The 13970-nt window shown below is 37.8% G+C and overlaps 1 protein-coding gene across 1 annotated transcript; it reads right to left on the bottom strand.

The window, feature by feature from the left end:
* Positions 1-272: 272 nt before the first annotated feature.
* Positions 273-13244, bottom strand: LOC139708823 (cytoplasmic dynein 2 intermediate chain 2-like; the record flags this gene model as incomplete). Its single annotated transcript, XM_071620781.1, has 5 exons — positions 13134-13244; positions 3292-3376; positions 2691-2753; positions 1010-1091; positions 273-445 (listed from the first exon to the last, which is right to left on the bottom strand). Coding segments are annotated over exons 1-5 (462 nt in total), but the record flags the coding sequence as incomplete, so codon positions are not given.
* Positions 13245-13970: the final 726 nt, after the last annotated feature.

Here is a 13970-nt window from a genome sequence, read left to right as displayed (position 1 = left end):
TACTTCTCCTCTTATGGCCTTTATCATGTCCAGTAAGTGGTTTACATACAACTAGCATTACATGTATCTAGATTGTGGGCTCTACAGGACTCATCCAGATCCAGATGGCTATCAAAAATGACAGGACACACAGAAAAGCATGAAAAATGGATCAAAATCAAATTTTCGATTTAAGTGGTAGATGCTGGAGACATAATGTATGCAGAAAGACTACATGTAAGAATGACATCACTGGGTGAAGGTCATCGCAGGAAGAACCAAGTCCCTCTCACCTTGTGTGTGCACCAGTCCTGGTGGTCCATCCTGCCAAAGGACACTGCCAGTGTGGACCCATGGCAATTCCAGGACAGTCCTGTGCACTGGAGCTCTCTGTTGAGGGCAGTGTGCTCCAGGACATGGAGACAACTGACAGCACTATTATCATCCTGCCAGTTCACCTCATAGCCTTAATTGGTTGTGACATTTGACAAATAAAAATAAACAGAGAAAGAAAAACTTCAAAAGAGATGATTCAAAAGTACCACAGAAAACCTATGATGATAGTGAGTAATAAATACATACAATCAATGCGGAAAAAAAATAACCTCCAGGAACAACTGAAAATAACATAACATATGATTAAGCAGAAACAATGGTGGTATGAAATACAAATATGAAGAAATGACACAAAGCATAGGAACAACTAAGAGAACTGAAAAAGAACCCCACCCCAACCCCCACCCCACCCCTACCTCTCAAAAAAAGGAGCTCAGCAGATGAATACATAATATAAGAGTTTGGATGGAAAATAAGAACAATCAATTTGAGTTAATAGGATGAACACAGATGACGGACATTTAAAAAAAACAAGATGAAATGTATTCAACAGAATTGAACTCTGCAGCATCAGAAGCTATCAACCTCAGAAAGGTTCATAGAATTGACAATGACTGTGATAGAGAGAGCTCCAATGCAACATTTATTCTTTCTACTATGGCAAAACAAACAAACAAAAGAATGAACAACTTACCATCAAATGCATGGCTTCTTGCATTTTCATCTAAACACCGGGACACTTCAGGAAGAACACGACGAAGAAAGTCACCCAAGCCCTTATTTTGGGGAAAAAGCATTATTTGATGCAGTTAGTGGTTCAGTACAATAATGGTAACATACTGTATACGGCATATATTCAGCAAGTTCAATTTTCCCAAATTGGGACTTCCCGGCATTTTTTATTGAGTGGCTAAATTCACAGTCATGGAGTACACCAATGGATGGAGAAATCAGGGAGTTTGCACATTCATTTACACAGTAGGCATGCCAAGACTCCATTCTACTAAACAGTATTCTCACGTGTCTCGTGCATGCAATAATATTGTGTATTGCAAACCAATGCATACGCATTCGCAATCACATTGGGATCAGAGTTAATATCTTTGTGTATTGTTAAAATAATGAATAGCAGTAGTCTCCTGAGATTTGTGAAAACAAAAAAAAAATATTTAAATATAGGGCATATTTAGTGACTGTAATCAGTGAGAAATTTAGGAGTATTCTGTACTGTTTCATAAACTATGCACTGAAGAATGTCGGGCAGACCCTAATGAGACAGAAATTCAAACTTGCTGACACAAAAGTATGAAGTGAGTTATAATGCTTTAAACTCTGTACCACTGTGCTGTGTCAACTTCACTTGTATAGTGCGAATACTTTGTTTTAGTCACATCAAAGATCCACATACTTGACCACGAGTAAACATTCTTCACACTTCAATGTCACACACAACAGATTCTCATCATTGGAAACAGAGCTCAATGTTTTCAGTATACAAATTGGAGTTATCCACACTGCAAATGAACTCATCCAATGAGCATGACTTTTGCCATGGTAACCAAGTGTATAGAATTCAGTGCTCAGCAAAGAGAGTTCTTCTCTCGCTCCTGGAAGGAACTTCATGACAAGTCCGTAACATGCTTTAAGACTTAAGTCAAGTACCTGTGGGTCATCTTGATTATGGGAACTGTGCAATAATTAAACGTCTTTCTTTACCACATCATTTCTGAGGGATTCTATGTCACTCTATTTGTGTGATATTTTCCCCCCTGGAAATAACAGGGTATTCTACTTGTCAGGTTCCTGTTACTCCTCTACCTGCATGAAGTCATTCCAGTACACACTCCTGACTGCACATTTTGGTCAAGCTTATCCACATCCTAATCAAGCAAACTTATCTACATCATTATCAACACATTTTCACACACTGCATGCGAGGTAACATGAATGCTAACAGACAATGCTATTTACAGATGTGATGCATGATCATAGTGCTACTTCACCAAATAAAGCCTTCATTTTATTCAATGCATGGGCTGATATTTAGTGACACACACAGTGTTTGTTCTGTATGGTTCTTCTTCACTTGGAAACCTATGGTTAATTCATGCTCCCTGTGTTTACAGTGTACTTCAACACTATAGATCAACTCAACCTGTCAGGAAATCTGCCATTACTGTGGTGTCCCATGTGCGAAACAGCATGTTTGCACAGGACACTGCACAGTAATGGTGGATTTGCTGCCAGGCCGGCTCAGTCTTTACCATATGTAATACCACAAATGCAAGAAGGCTTGCAAGAACTATATTTTCACCACATTAGACATAAACAACAGACAAACTCACACAGATAAAATAAGTACACATAGGTCATACCTCAGGGTTGGAGCCTAACAGCTCCAGATTGGGGACTGTCTCTGGCTCAGGGATTGTCTGGACCTGTTTGGAATTAACAGGAGGTTGCAGGTGAGGACTAAGGTCTTAATGACAAACAATGCTCTTTTCCACACTATCAAATGCAAACACACACTACCGAGGATTTAATCCTTATCTTTTTTAATTTAGCCATAATGAAATACAATAAAATTTCGGATGAAGGGTTTTATCTGGTGGATGATTTGCAACCAGCATTGAATATCCTGGAAAATAGCTGAAAGACTATTGCCCAATACAGCTTTCCTTTGACATTACTTCAGGTGAATGCAAAATGAAATACAAAGTTCCTTATTTCACCGGTTGAGTGAATGTGGTATTGAAGTTTATTGTCCTGATCCTAAATCGCACACCATTACGTGTGCAGTTTTGTGTGTGTTAACAAGATACTTTGATTTATTCCCCAAGGATGGGGGGATTAAGATTAATATGGAATAAATGTTTTCATCAAAATTTGTAAAAAGAAATCAATCATTCTCTCTTCACAAAAAGTCAGGATGAAAAGCTAGTAATCATCAGGTACAAGGTGTAGATGTAATTATACCTCCACATGTGCCCTCTTCACAGCCTGCGCTGCAACGTCATGGACCTGCACCTCTAAGGTCTGAGTTCCACTGGATGTGAGAGACCTGGAGAATGCAAATAGCAAAGTTGAATGATGAGGTATGATGCTACTTTGTGGAAACACACATTATCTTGAGAACTGCTGGATGTGTATCTCTTACAGGCTATGGAATGAGGAGTCCTGATGCATATCCTGTACACCTGTCACCTGCATGTGAGCACTTTTTTTTTTCAGTGATCTTTTTATTAATTCCATATAACAATTTCAAAAAAATATACAATAATAATGATTGTCCATGTAGCACACTGAGCTACATGGACAAACAAACACACACACACATACACACACACACACACACACACACACACTCACCCATCTACTTTGTCTCCATCGCCAACAACGTAGTTTCAACTCTGGAACAGCAGTTTGTTTGTTTTTTCATTATATTGAAATTTTTTTATAGAATGAAAATAAAGGATAAAAAGAAATATCTCCATCAGCACCATTCAATGAGCACACGGCGCATGCTCGCGGTTACCATGGCTGGATAGCCAAAGGCGCGTGTTGTTTAGCAGCATGGTAACCACGCGCCTTATAGGTATCATAGCGCGATATTATTATTGTTTGCTTATAATCTATTTTATTGATGTATTGACTTGTAAAGACTCTGGAAGCTCAATTCAAAGCACTCCCGTTTGTCATAACGGATTTTATTTTACAACACGACAAAGTCTCTTTTATAGGTAAGCACATAAACAGCTGTTTTGCTGATTATAATTATCAAATACGTATTTCACAAATATCTTATTTGTTTGTTTGCTTTGATAATATTTACATTGCAAATTAGCAGGATTGTCTTATTACCATCAGACCTCTATTTAATCTTTGGTTGGTGAAAAATATTATTTATTACTGTAGTACACATTCAGAATATCTTCTTATTAATGTTAGCGATATCCAGTACCGGGGGGTATGTCATATGCTCCGTAACGCGGTATCTGTTTATGATTTATGAGTTAATTACGAAAATATTATGAGAGCTGGTTACAATTTGTAAACATTTGAATATATTCGTTTTATATGAGGATTGTTTGGTCAGTCTACATGAGTTTTATAGTGGAACTTAACTTCTTTTATTGTGTAGGTGACGCATATGATCTAACTGATAACAGATCTGCTGGCGAGGCGCTGTGGACGGTTTAATTTGCTCATATAGTAGGTAAACATATTCTACGCATATTTTGTATTGTAAGAGGCATATTATGACATATTTATGTATTCTTATTTATGAGTGTATGAGCTTGTACATATAATTATTGTTACTATCTTAAATATCTTTCTGTTCTTGTTTTATACTTTACTTCCTGTTAATTCATCCAAAATTTACATCGTAAGATTATTGTTGTAGCTTGGCGAGCTGTTAGGAAATATACGAATTATTTATTTCATTCTTTTCTAATTACATATTTACAGACGTCATCTTGTCATGCACAAGTTTGTGCAGCACAATGGTGCTGTGTTGGTTTTCACTCTTTGAATATCTCTTAGTTTTCATGATTTTATAATTTTCATAGTTTCGTTTTCCATACATGTGATTTAAATAGTTTCCACAATATTTGTAATATTCCATCTTTAATTATTTCATTCAAAACGCAATCATTTCAGGTTTAAAATATTGTTTTCGAGTTCTTCCTTTTCACCTTTTTTTCAAGTGTATGAGCCAGGGATTGTGGATATATGTGTAGTAGAGTAATTTTAATATGTACGTATTCACTCTGTCACATAATGATGTTGGTTAGAGGGCATGACAATAATTATGGATTAGTATACATACCAGGTATGAGAATTGATTGGGAGCAAAGGAGAAAGTGTTACCTCATTTCATATTCATAATAAATTCAGGAAGCATATTTGCAAAAACTTTTAGATGCCTGTATTAAGATTGGGATGTCGAATTCTGCATTTTCTGTCTTCTTTTTTTCTTGCTAAATATAGACAGTGTTGGCTTACGAATTGTTGCATTTTCTTCAGTGTTGAAATAAAAACTTTGGTGGTTCAAGAAATTTTTACTTAGTCTATTCACAACTGAAAGATAAATATAAGGATGCATTTATTGGGAAAGAGGGGTTGTAGATGCAACCAGCTCGCTTTAGTATTGTTAGTTATCTACCTATCTTTTAATTTTAGTCTAAGCATTACTCTCCTTGTATTTCTTCACCTATACTCTTGAATCATATCCTTCTGCCTATCCCATAGTCTACTTACATGTACTTTTCCTCTACTCTCTGCCTCTTTCCCTAGCTCACTACTGTGATGCAAGATCAATAATTTTCTTGACTTTACATTATCAGGAAAATTATGTTATGTATGCTTTTGTGATAGGACGCTGCGAGAGATTAATTATAACTCATAAATACTTCTAGTTATGATCAACATGTTGCATTATTGCCTTCTCTACATGTAGTAATATTAGACAATTGCATTACAATTTGCAGCATTTACAGTCCTCAACTGAAGTCAAACATACACATCGATTTGCTCATAATTAATGATCAAGTACAATTAGAAGTCACTATCATCATCCTCATTGCAATCTAGAAACTGCCATCAATAATTGTTGGCTAAAAATATCCAACTTATTAAATAGATGAACAGGTATACAGGAGATTACAATATGTGATACCACATGTACGATGTACAGTACCTCTCATTTTGTATTTCTTATTTCTGCAAGTACATTTTCCTGAAACATGTTTGAGGGTGAAGAGTGGTGCAGAACTAAAAAAAGGTATCATGTCAGGTTCATTTTTGGACTTACTACATGATGTATGACAACTTCAAGGGCCACGTATGATGTCAACTACGGATTTGGAAGACCAAAGACTGATGTTTGTGGGACATGGGTTGAACTTCAGGTGAAGAAAAGCATACAGAAGAATGGTACAACCAACAGGCATTTGCAGAATAAACTTGCTCTTCACATGCGCAAAGCTGCAGCTTTCTACAGTAAACTAAAATCTGATACTACCAGATAAAAGAATGATGAAACAGTTGATGTACTATCATAGACTACCAACAAAACATTACCTTTCCCCATGTCCCCTATGGTGAGGTTTTTTATTGAGGCAACTGTAGCTCTACAATTTCTGCATTTTCAGTTTTAAAAAAATGGAATATCTACCATGTGCATGTATCCAGAAATAACAAGCAAAAGGGGAACCAATGAGGTAATTGTTTGTTTGTAATATTTCATTGTAAAAAAGCTGTCCCTGACTGTGACAAAGCTCAAATTTTTCGAAGATGGTTGTGTGGACAAACCACAATTGGACCATGGTGCAATTCTTTGCCCCATTGGTGAAAACTGGCCGATTTGAAAGCCTTGAACACCATCTTCCCATTTGGGGACAACATTTCCTTCCTTGTGTCTCTCATTTTGCAAGGATTGAGAACAAACTAGAAATGTTGCTATGGCAACTGGTATTGCATGGTTCTCCCATAAGGTCCAGAGCAATACTTGAGAATGAGTGACACTTTCACATGTATACTGGTAATTGCCTCCCCCCCCCCCCCAAAAAAAAAAAAAATAAATAAACAAGAAATGACATGTCTGTCACAAATGTGTTGAGTGATTACTTTCCTTGAACTATGTAGGTTTCATTTGGATGAAGGCTAAATTGTTAAAAAGAGCAGGTGTACTTAGGAATTTGATAATTTTTACTTGACCTTTGACCCTTGCCCCTGCCCTATGACCCCATGGCCCTCAATTCCTCAAATAATTACTAAGTGGTAACATCCATTTTCATGACAACACTTTGAGCTATATTCAAAATATGGGAAAAGTTGTGCCATTTTCACTGACTTTTGACATCAAGGCCAGAATCATTGCGCAGTAATGCATACCTGGTTCGATTAAGTTAAATGCATCGAGTGATCACTTTTCAGGACATGAAACTTTTATGTATTGCTACTGGCATTCAATGTAGTGCAGACAAGAACTGTCGCGTCCATTTTAATTTCACAAATCTTGGCTCTCGCAAAATTCACGAATTTGAAATGCACACAAACATTTCCGATTTTACAGTACACATTTTTGCAGTAATAAAAGATGGCATTATCAAATGTAATGCAATAGTGCTCCATGTTTTTGATTTTGTTCTCTACCAAGAAATTTGTATAGATCATATGTGACCGTGCACCTCAAAACGAACATAAAGTCGCACACACTGATTTTGCGTGAGGACTGAAAATATTAGTGAAATGGGTCAACCCAGCCGAACTTGACTTTTTCATATTTTCTGAAAGAGCGGGTTTTCTTTTACATTATGCTGAAATTTGGTATAATAAAACGGGCAGGAAAGTGTGTTTTTTTAGCAGTTTATCTCAAACATTTTTGGTGGAATAGTGTGATCAGGTGTGTCTTTAGAATCCCTTTTTCATTTCTGAAAAACCTTGTCCACACTCTTCACTTCTAACTCTAATAACTTTTGAAAGGATAGTGCTACCGCTTTGAAAGTTGGTATTAATTATGGACAGAATGTGTTAATGTGGCATGCTTAATTTCAGTTTAATCTGATAATCCCTTCATTGTTGTTACTCTGGTGGTTTACTTCCTGTTTTTTGTCCCGTTCATCGCACAGCCAGCACGGCTTGCTAAAAAGATTAAGCGCTTGAATAGACACTGTACTTTAGAGCCTCTTTTCTCAGTTCACATTTTTCCTGAGTTTGTGCTTTCTTTCCAATATTGAGATAGGTTAGGAGAGTCCATTTGATTTGAGTTATATCATTTTAAAGCTTAAAGTCTGCTCTTTCAGAATCTGGTCTTAACTAAAAATTCATGTCTGGTGACTTTTTGTTTGTTTTGAGGTGGAGGGTCACATGTCATTTTTATTGTTATTCTAAGACTGAGTGTCAAATACCATGCACTGCTAAATGTGAGTCATATGGGCCTTCATTCTTCCTTGTTTGTTCAAGTAAAATCAGCATTAGCTCCAGGTAAATCTCATAAACACACTCATAATCTGTGCAATTCTATCAGGGTACTCTTCGTTTACAAATTCCAACATGCAAAACAAAAATAACACTGGGAGACCGAGCATTTGCCTGCACAGTTCTCAAATTGTGGAATGACTTTATCATTAGAAATTAGGAAATCCCCAACTACAGTAGTCTGTAAATCAAGACTCAAGACACACTTAAAATTTTCATTTAACTGTGCATCTAATATTGTCAAGCATATCACAAGCTTTTGCAGTGCAGAAGAATATATAACGTTTTGCACTTTATAAATTGATATTATTACAATCATAAATACTAATATTAGGGACAATCAGAACTATTTCTAATTTACTCAACTAAGTGAATTGAATGTGAAAGTCATGTGCATGTTGCCGATGCACTGTTTTAAATCAATTGAGATTAGCATTGATACATAGCCTTACAATGTAAGTACAAAAATATGCATTTCAACAGATATTTCTACTTTGACGTGTGGATCACATTATTATTATTTTTTTTTTTTTACCTTGAGCTCGTTTACATGTGTAGCAATTTTCCAGCTGAATTTTCAAATCGTAATTACATTATGTACAACACTTTTTTTATTATCGGGCTGAACTTGAATGGCTTTCAAGAGGTTTAATCATCTTGAAGACAAGACACAAAATGTTTTGATGCATTTGATAATGTAAATACATTACGATGGACTATTGTTTAGATTGTTTAATGTCCTTTTTTATTGTTATTTTTAATGCCAAATACCATTGCACAAATGCACGTCATACTATGGGCCCCTTTTCTTGTTTATTTATGGGGAATTAGTCCTATTACCTCGATGGACAACCGGAAATATTTCCAATTTTCGTGAATTAAATGTGGAAGTACATATATGCAGCCAATGCAAAGATAAATATAGCTTACAGTTTTTTCAACAGACATTGAATTTGATGAGTGTGTATCTAATTTACAATACAAACTAGAAAAGCACTCTGAGAGCACAGACCTCCACCAAGCAGCTACTTTCCACTGATGCTTGCTCTTCAATAGAGCTCAGTGATTTCCACCCACATGTACTGTACATGTACATGTATGCATGCTGAAAAATCACCTGATTTTCCCAAAATAGAAGCCTTTGCTACATCATAAATCCTCGCCTCGCCCAAGCAGAAACTAGAGCACATACAAGTACTTTAGTGCGCATACGAAAACCTCAAGAATGCGCAGCTTGAACTCCCAAGTTACATTGATTCTACCTGCCAAAATATTGAAAATCCTTCATAAAATCCTTTAAAATTTCCGGATCACTACCAAAATTTAATCATCGGTTCCTTGAGTCATTCTCAACCTTTCCTGCAAGTTTCGTAATACGTAATTTACGTGTAGATATCTACAAGATAATCTATGAACAAGAGAGAATAAACTTGGACTACTTCTTTGAACCAGCCAATGCATTACAACCTCAAGAGAGCACAGGCAGGCTTCAGCTTGTAAAGCCAAGGAGCAGGACAAATGCACGTGATCAATGGCTGGGACTCTCTGCAGATGGAGGTATGTACAGTCGAGGCTCCAAGTATGGACACCTTCAAAATCAGGCTTGATCGTCACTGGAAAGAGCAGCACTACATCATGCGTGTACTCCCGTGACACACTGCCAGGGTTGCCAAGTTCAAAAAATTTTCATTAGTGAGATTTTCATGACTAGGCATCTCGGGGACGAGAATGTGCGCGTGAACGAGAATGTGGGAGGGGTTTTTCCCCCCTTTGGCCTCCCGCGGTAGGGAGCTTTTTCAATTTTAAGCTCTTAATGGTGCGATCAGGTGCATACTTAAGTGACTATTTTTTACTTATTTTGAAAGACAAAAGGAAAATATACCTTCAATTGAAACTATCACTTTAATCCTTTGAGCTACAACTGTATGCTCCTTATAATAGGCCCAAGTTGCAGACTCCGCCCGATGCATGAGAAAAATGGGTGCCACGCGTGAGATCGTGAGACGGACCCTAAATGCTTGAGTCTCACGCAGAATGCGTGAGACTTGGTAGCTCTGCACTGCCCATAAATACCATGCCTTTTGCCCTCTTGTCCTCCCATCTATAGTACATGTTAATGTGAAGACTATCCTCCCACTACTCCTCCTCATCAATTGACAGTATAGAGTCAGTACAGAAGTAGTAGAAGGTGGTCTAGGTCGCGAAGTCGAGACTTACGGTTGTTTCTTCACACATGTAGTGCATGATCCTACTTAAACTTACATTGCACATGTGCGGTGGGAGAATGGATTAAAATTCCCTAGGGGAGAGATTGGTGTAGGGAGGACCAGTGCTTGTCCAACCTAGACTTTAGGGTAAGAGCACCAGTATTCGGTCAGCTACCGGTATTCGGTCACTTATCACTAGTCACCAGCCAGTATTAAAAGTTCAACTGTCACAACACGCAAATCACATCAATTCACATACTGGTACTTGCACACTCATTCACAACAGGAATAGCCCCCTCCAAAAATCCATCCAAAATCCCAAATTTTACCGTCAAAAGTGCAGAATCGGCGCTACTTTCCAAAAGCGCGCGCGGATAAGGCCCAGTTTTAAGAGTACGGGTCGCCCAAAAAGCGCTAAAAATCGAGAAATACGGCATTCTCTCGCGGGATTTTTTGCTTATCGCAAGCTTGGAGTGTGATGGTATCCTCAAAAACGCAAAAGAAAAACAAAATTTCCGTATGTGCCGATACAGTGTCTCAATGTACAAGGGTTGAATGCAAGTGCTGAGTCCCCAGTATTCGGTCACCAATGGGCGCTGCAACGTCCCCGATGCAATTTTGCGCCAACAAGGTAGCGCGTGCGCGTTTTTCAGCTGCCTTGAACACGCAGTGACTTAGAACGTGCATATCGCGTGACCGAATACTGGTGCCGGTGACCCTATACTGGGGAATTTTCAAGGTGATATATTTTGCGATTTTGTGAAATTCTAAAATGAAATTGAGATTAAAGAAATTTGATATATTTCACATACATTGCTGTAGATATGATGTACATGTATGTATGTATTATTTTAATTTGAAAAATATTGCAAAAAAGCTTAAGTGACCGAATACTGGGGATGTTACCCTACTGTTTAATAGTGTAAACATTTGAGGGAAGGAGCCAAGATTACTGAAGTGATGAAGGGAGACTGTTCTAAGAGTCGATTGCTCTCTGTCAATGTGCAAACTGTAGATCTCACTTGCTGTGTTAGAATTCTAGTTCTGTTTTTCCTAGGTCTAGACTCTACTACAGTACTACTACGGTATTAGGTACTAGCACAGCATGTGAAGATCAACAGCAAAACAATGATAATTTACTGTAAATTTAGGGTTCTATATTGTAAATTCACATTGCATTTCACACATAACATCAATAGAACCAGAAGGTAGGGGTGTTGCTAGACAGAAAGATCCGTCTGTCCGGAGGACTCTTTTATATTTTGCCATTAACACTGTCCTCCGTAGACAGACGGAAGGTACCACTACCCATTGCTGTGTGGATGTTCTTAACCACTGTCTCTACGGAAAATTGGGTGAGGTACCTCACCCTTCTCGATTGCGTCTAATTCACAGCCCTAGGTCGGCAAATTTAAGCTTGAATAGTTAAATCAACTATTCAAGAATAGACTACACTCACCAGATTAATGAATAATCCAATATTTCGGTAAAATTTTCAACGCAAAACACACATCAACCAGCCTGTCACGTCGTCACATTCAAACTGCAGAAACATACAGTATGAATCTAATAGCCAATCACATGCGAGGTAGTTTCTACGTGTTTTTTTTACTAAAACACGTACCTCGCATGTGATTGGTTTACAGATTCAAAATGGCGACCTACAGCTAGCGAACGGCGCTGTTGCGATATGGATAAAATTTCTGCATTATAACCGAGTTACTGTGAGTATTTCGATTGCACAATGTGAGAAATTAACCCCAAATATTGCTGCATAATGTGTCATGTCATGTCAAACTTGTTTGAATGTAAAAAAGCTGTCAGAAATTTGGTTTATCGTAACGTTTGATCTGTGCGCGTTGCTCCACACAGGAGCTGGGATCATTGACTTCGGTCTGTATACGGAGGGGATCCGTGAAGCCAGACGAAGTCTCCGCGGAACATTCCCCGACGGACAGATACAGACCGATCTTTCAGTCAAGGGTGTTGCCTGCTGGTTTTAAAATAATGGCACAATTGACATGACAGTGTGTCAAAATAACAACCCACGGGTTCCAAGTGTTATTTTGGAGCATGTAGGCCTAACAGTAACACTAACAGTTAAGACGTCTACCACAAATCACATTTTTATTTTAAATGCACACTTCTGTACTACTGTACACTACTGCCACTGGTCTCAGCTACTCTCAGTACCGGTACTGGTGAGTGGTGTACAGTGTAAGTTGTGAATTCAGAGTGGAATAATCTATTTTCTTTACATGTGAGTACAATTTCAGGCAAATTGTGAGATGTTTTAAGTATCTATTGCTAGAAAAACATTAGGGTGTGGATGTGTTGGACACCCAACTATATTAGTAGCCCGGCAAGATCCTAGACGCCGTGCCTGTCGCGCCACTCGTGTACAGCGACATGCAGGGCTGTGTGTACAGTTCACACATACACTACGAGGCACTCCAGCGCTCCCATTTACGACCGCTACGGCGTACATACTGTACACTCCACCAATGAAATTTGTGTGTATCGTCAAGGTATTTATTATATGCCTACGCATAGTGCTGCAGTGCCAGTGGGAGATGAAGCTGCATGTCTAGGCTAAATAACAATATTCCTTGATATGTCAAAACCTACCTTTCTTTCTTCCATGAGGATTTGAATTCAACTCCATCTAAGGTTTCATCAGTAAACATTTTCTTTGAGAATCACAGGTGTGTTGAGGCACAATATTGATGGTTGCCACTGTAAACAGTCCTGTTGGCCTGCAGCAGCTGTATGGTCGCCGAAAAATGTGCAATTAGTCTACCTTCAAGACGTATAGTCCATGGGCCAGGCCAGATATAGGTACCACCTGAGGTGGCAAAACCTTTTTGGTGTCATTTTGTTTGTCGGGCACAGATATGCTTATCAAGCTATGATAGCATTTCCAAATGAGTAGCTTAGTCATAATAAATGAATTTTTAACCAATTTGGTCTCGTTGTTATATCCCTATACTTCTAAATCGAAACTAACCGCTATACAATAATGTATACAATAATATAGACAATATATACAATATATATACAATATAGGCCTACAATATAATAATAATAATAATAATAGTGGCTACTTGTATAGCGCACAGGTCCACTTTTCAGTGCTCATGGCGCTTCAAAAATGAAAAGATATCATATATTTACATGCATATATACATATTCAAACATTTCAACAAATAAGAAAATGGTAAACAAAAACAAATATATACCAAATAAAGAATACAACATATACCAATTAAAAATACAATATTGATCCAATATTAATGACATACAGCAATTACAGTCCTCAGTATGAAAGGAACAGATAAGTTTTAAGTTTGGATTTGAATGACTCTGTAGATGACAGTCCCCTTAACTGAAGAGGTAACTGATTCCACAATTTTGGTCCCATAACGGAAAAAGCACGATCACCATACCCATGTTTTACTCTGGGTG

The sequence above is a fragment of the Diadema antillarum genome, unplaced genomic scaffold, assembly GCF_040938485.1.
Source record: "Diadema antillarum isolate AM-2024a unplaced genomic scaffold, OU_Dant_1.0 seq00001376_RagTag, whole genome shotgun sequence".
Lineage (NCBI taxonomy): Eukaryota > Metazoa > Echinodermata > Echinoidea > Diadematoida > Diadematidae > Diadema > Diadema antillarum.
The sequence above is the reverse complement of the archived record's forward strand: the minus strand, read 5'-3'. Positions and strand labels throughout refer to the sequence as shown.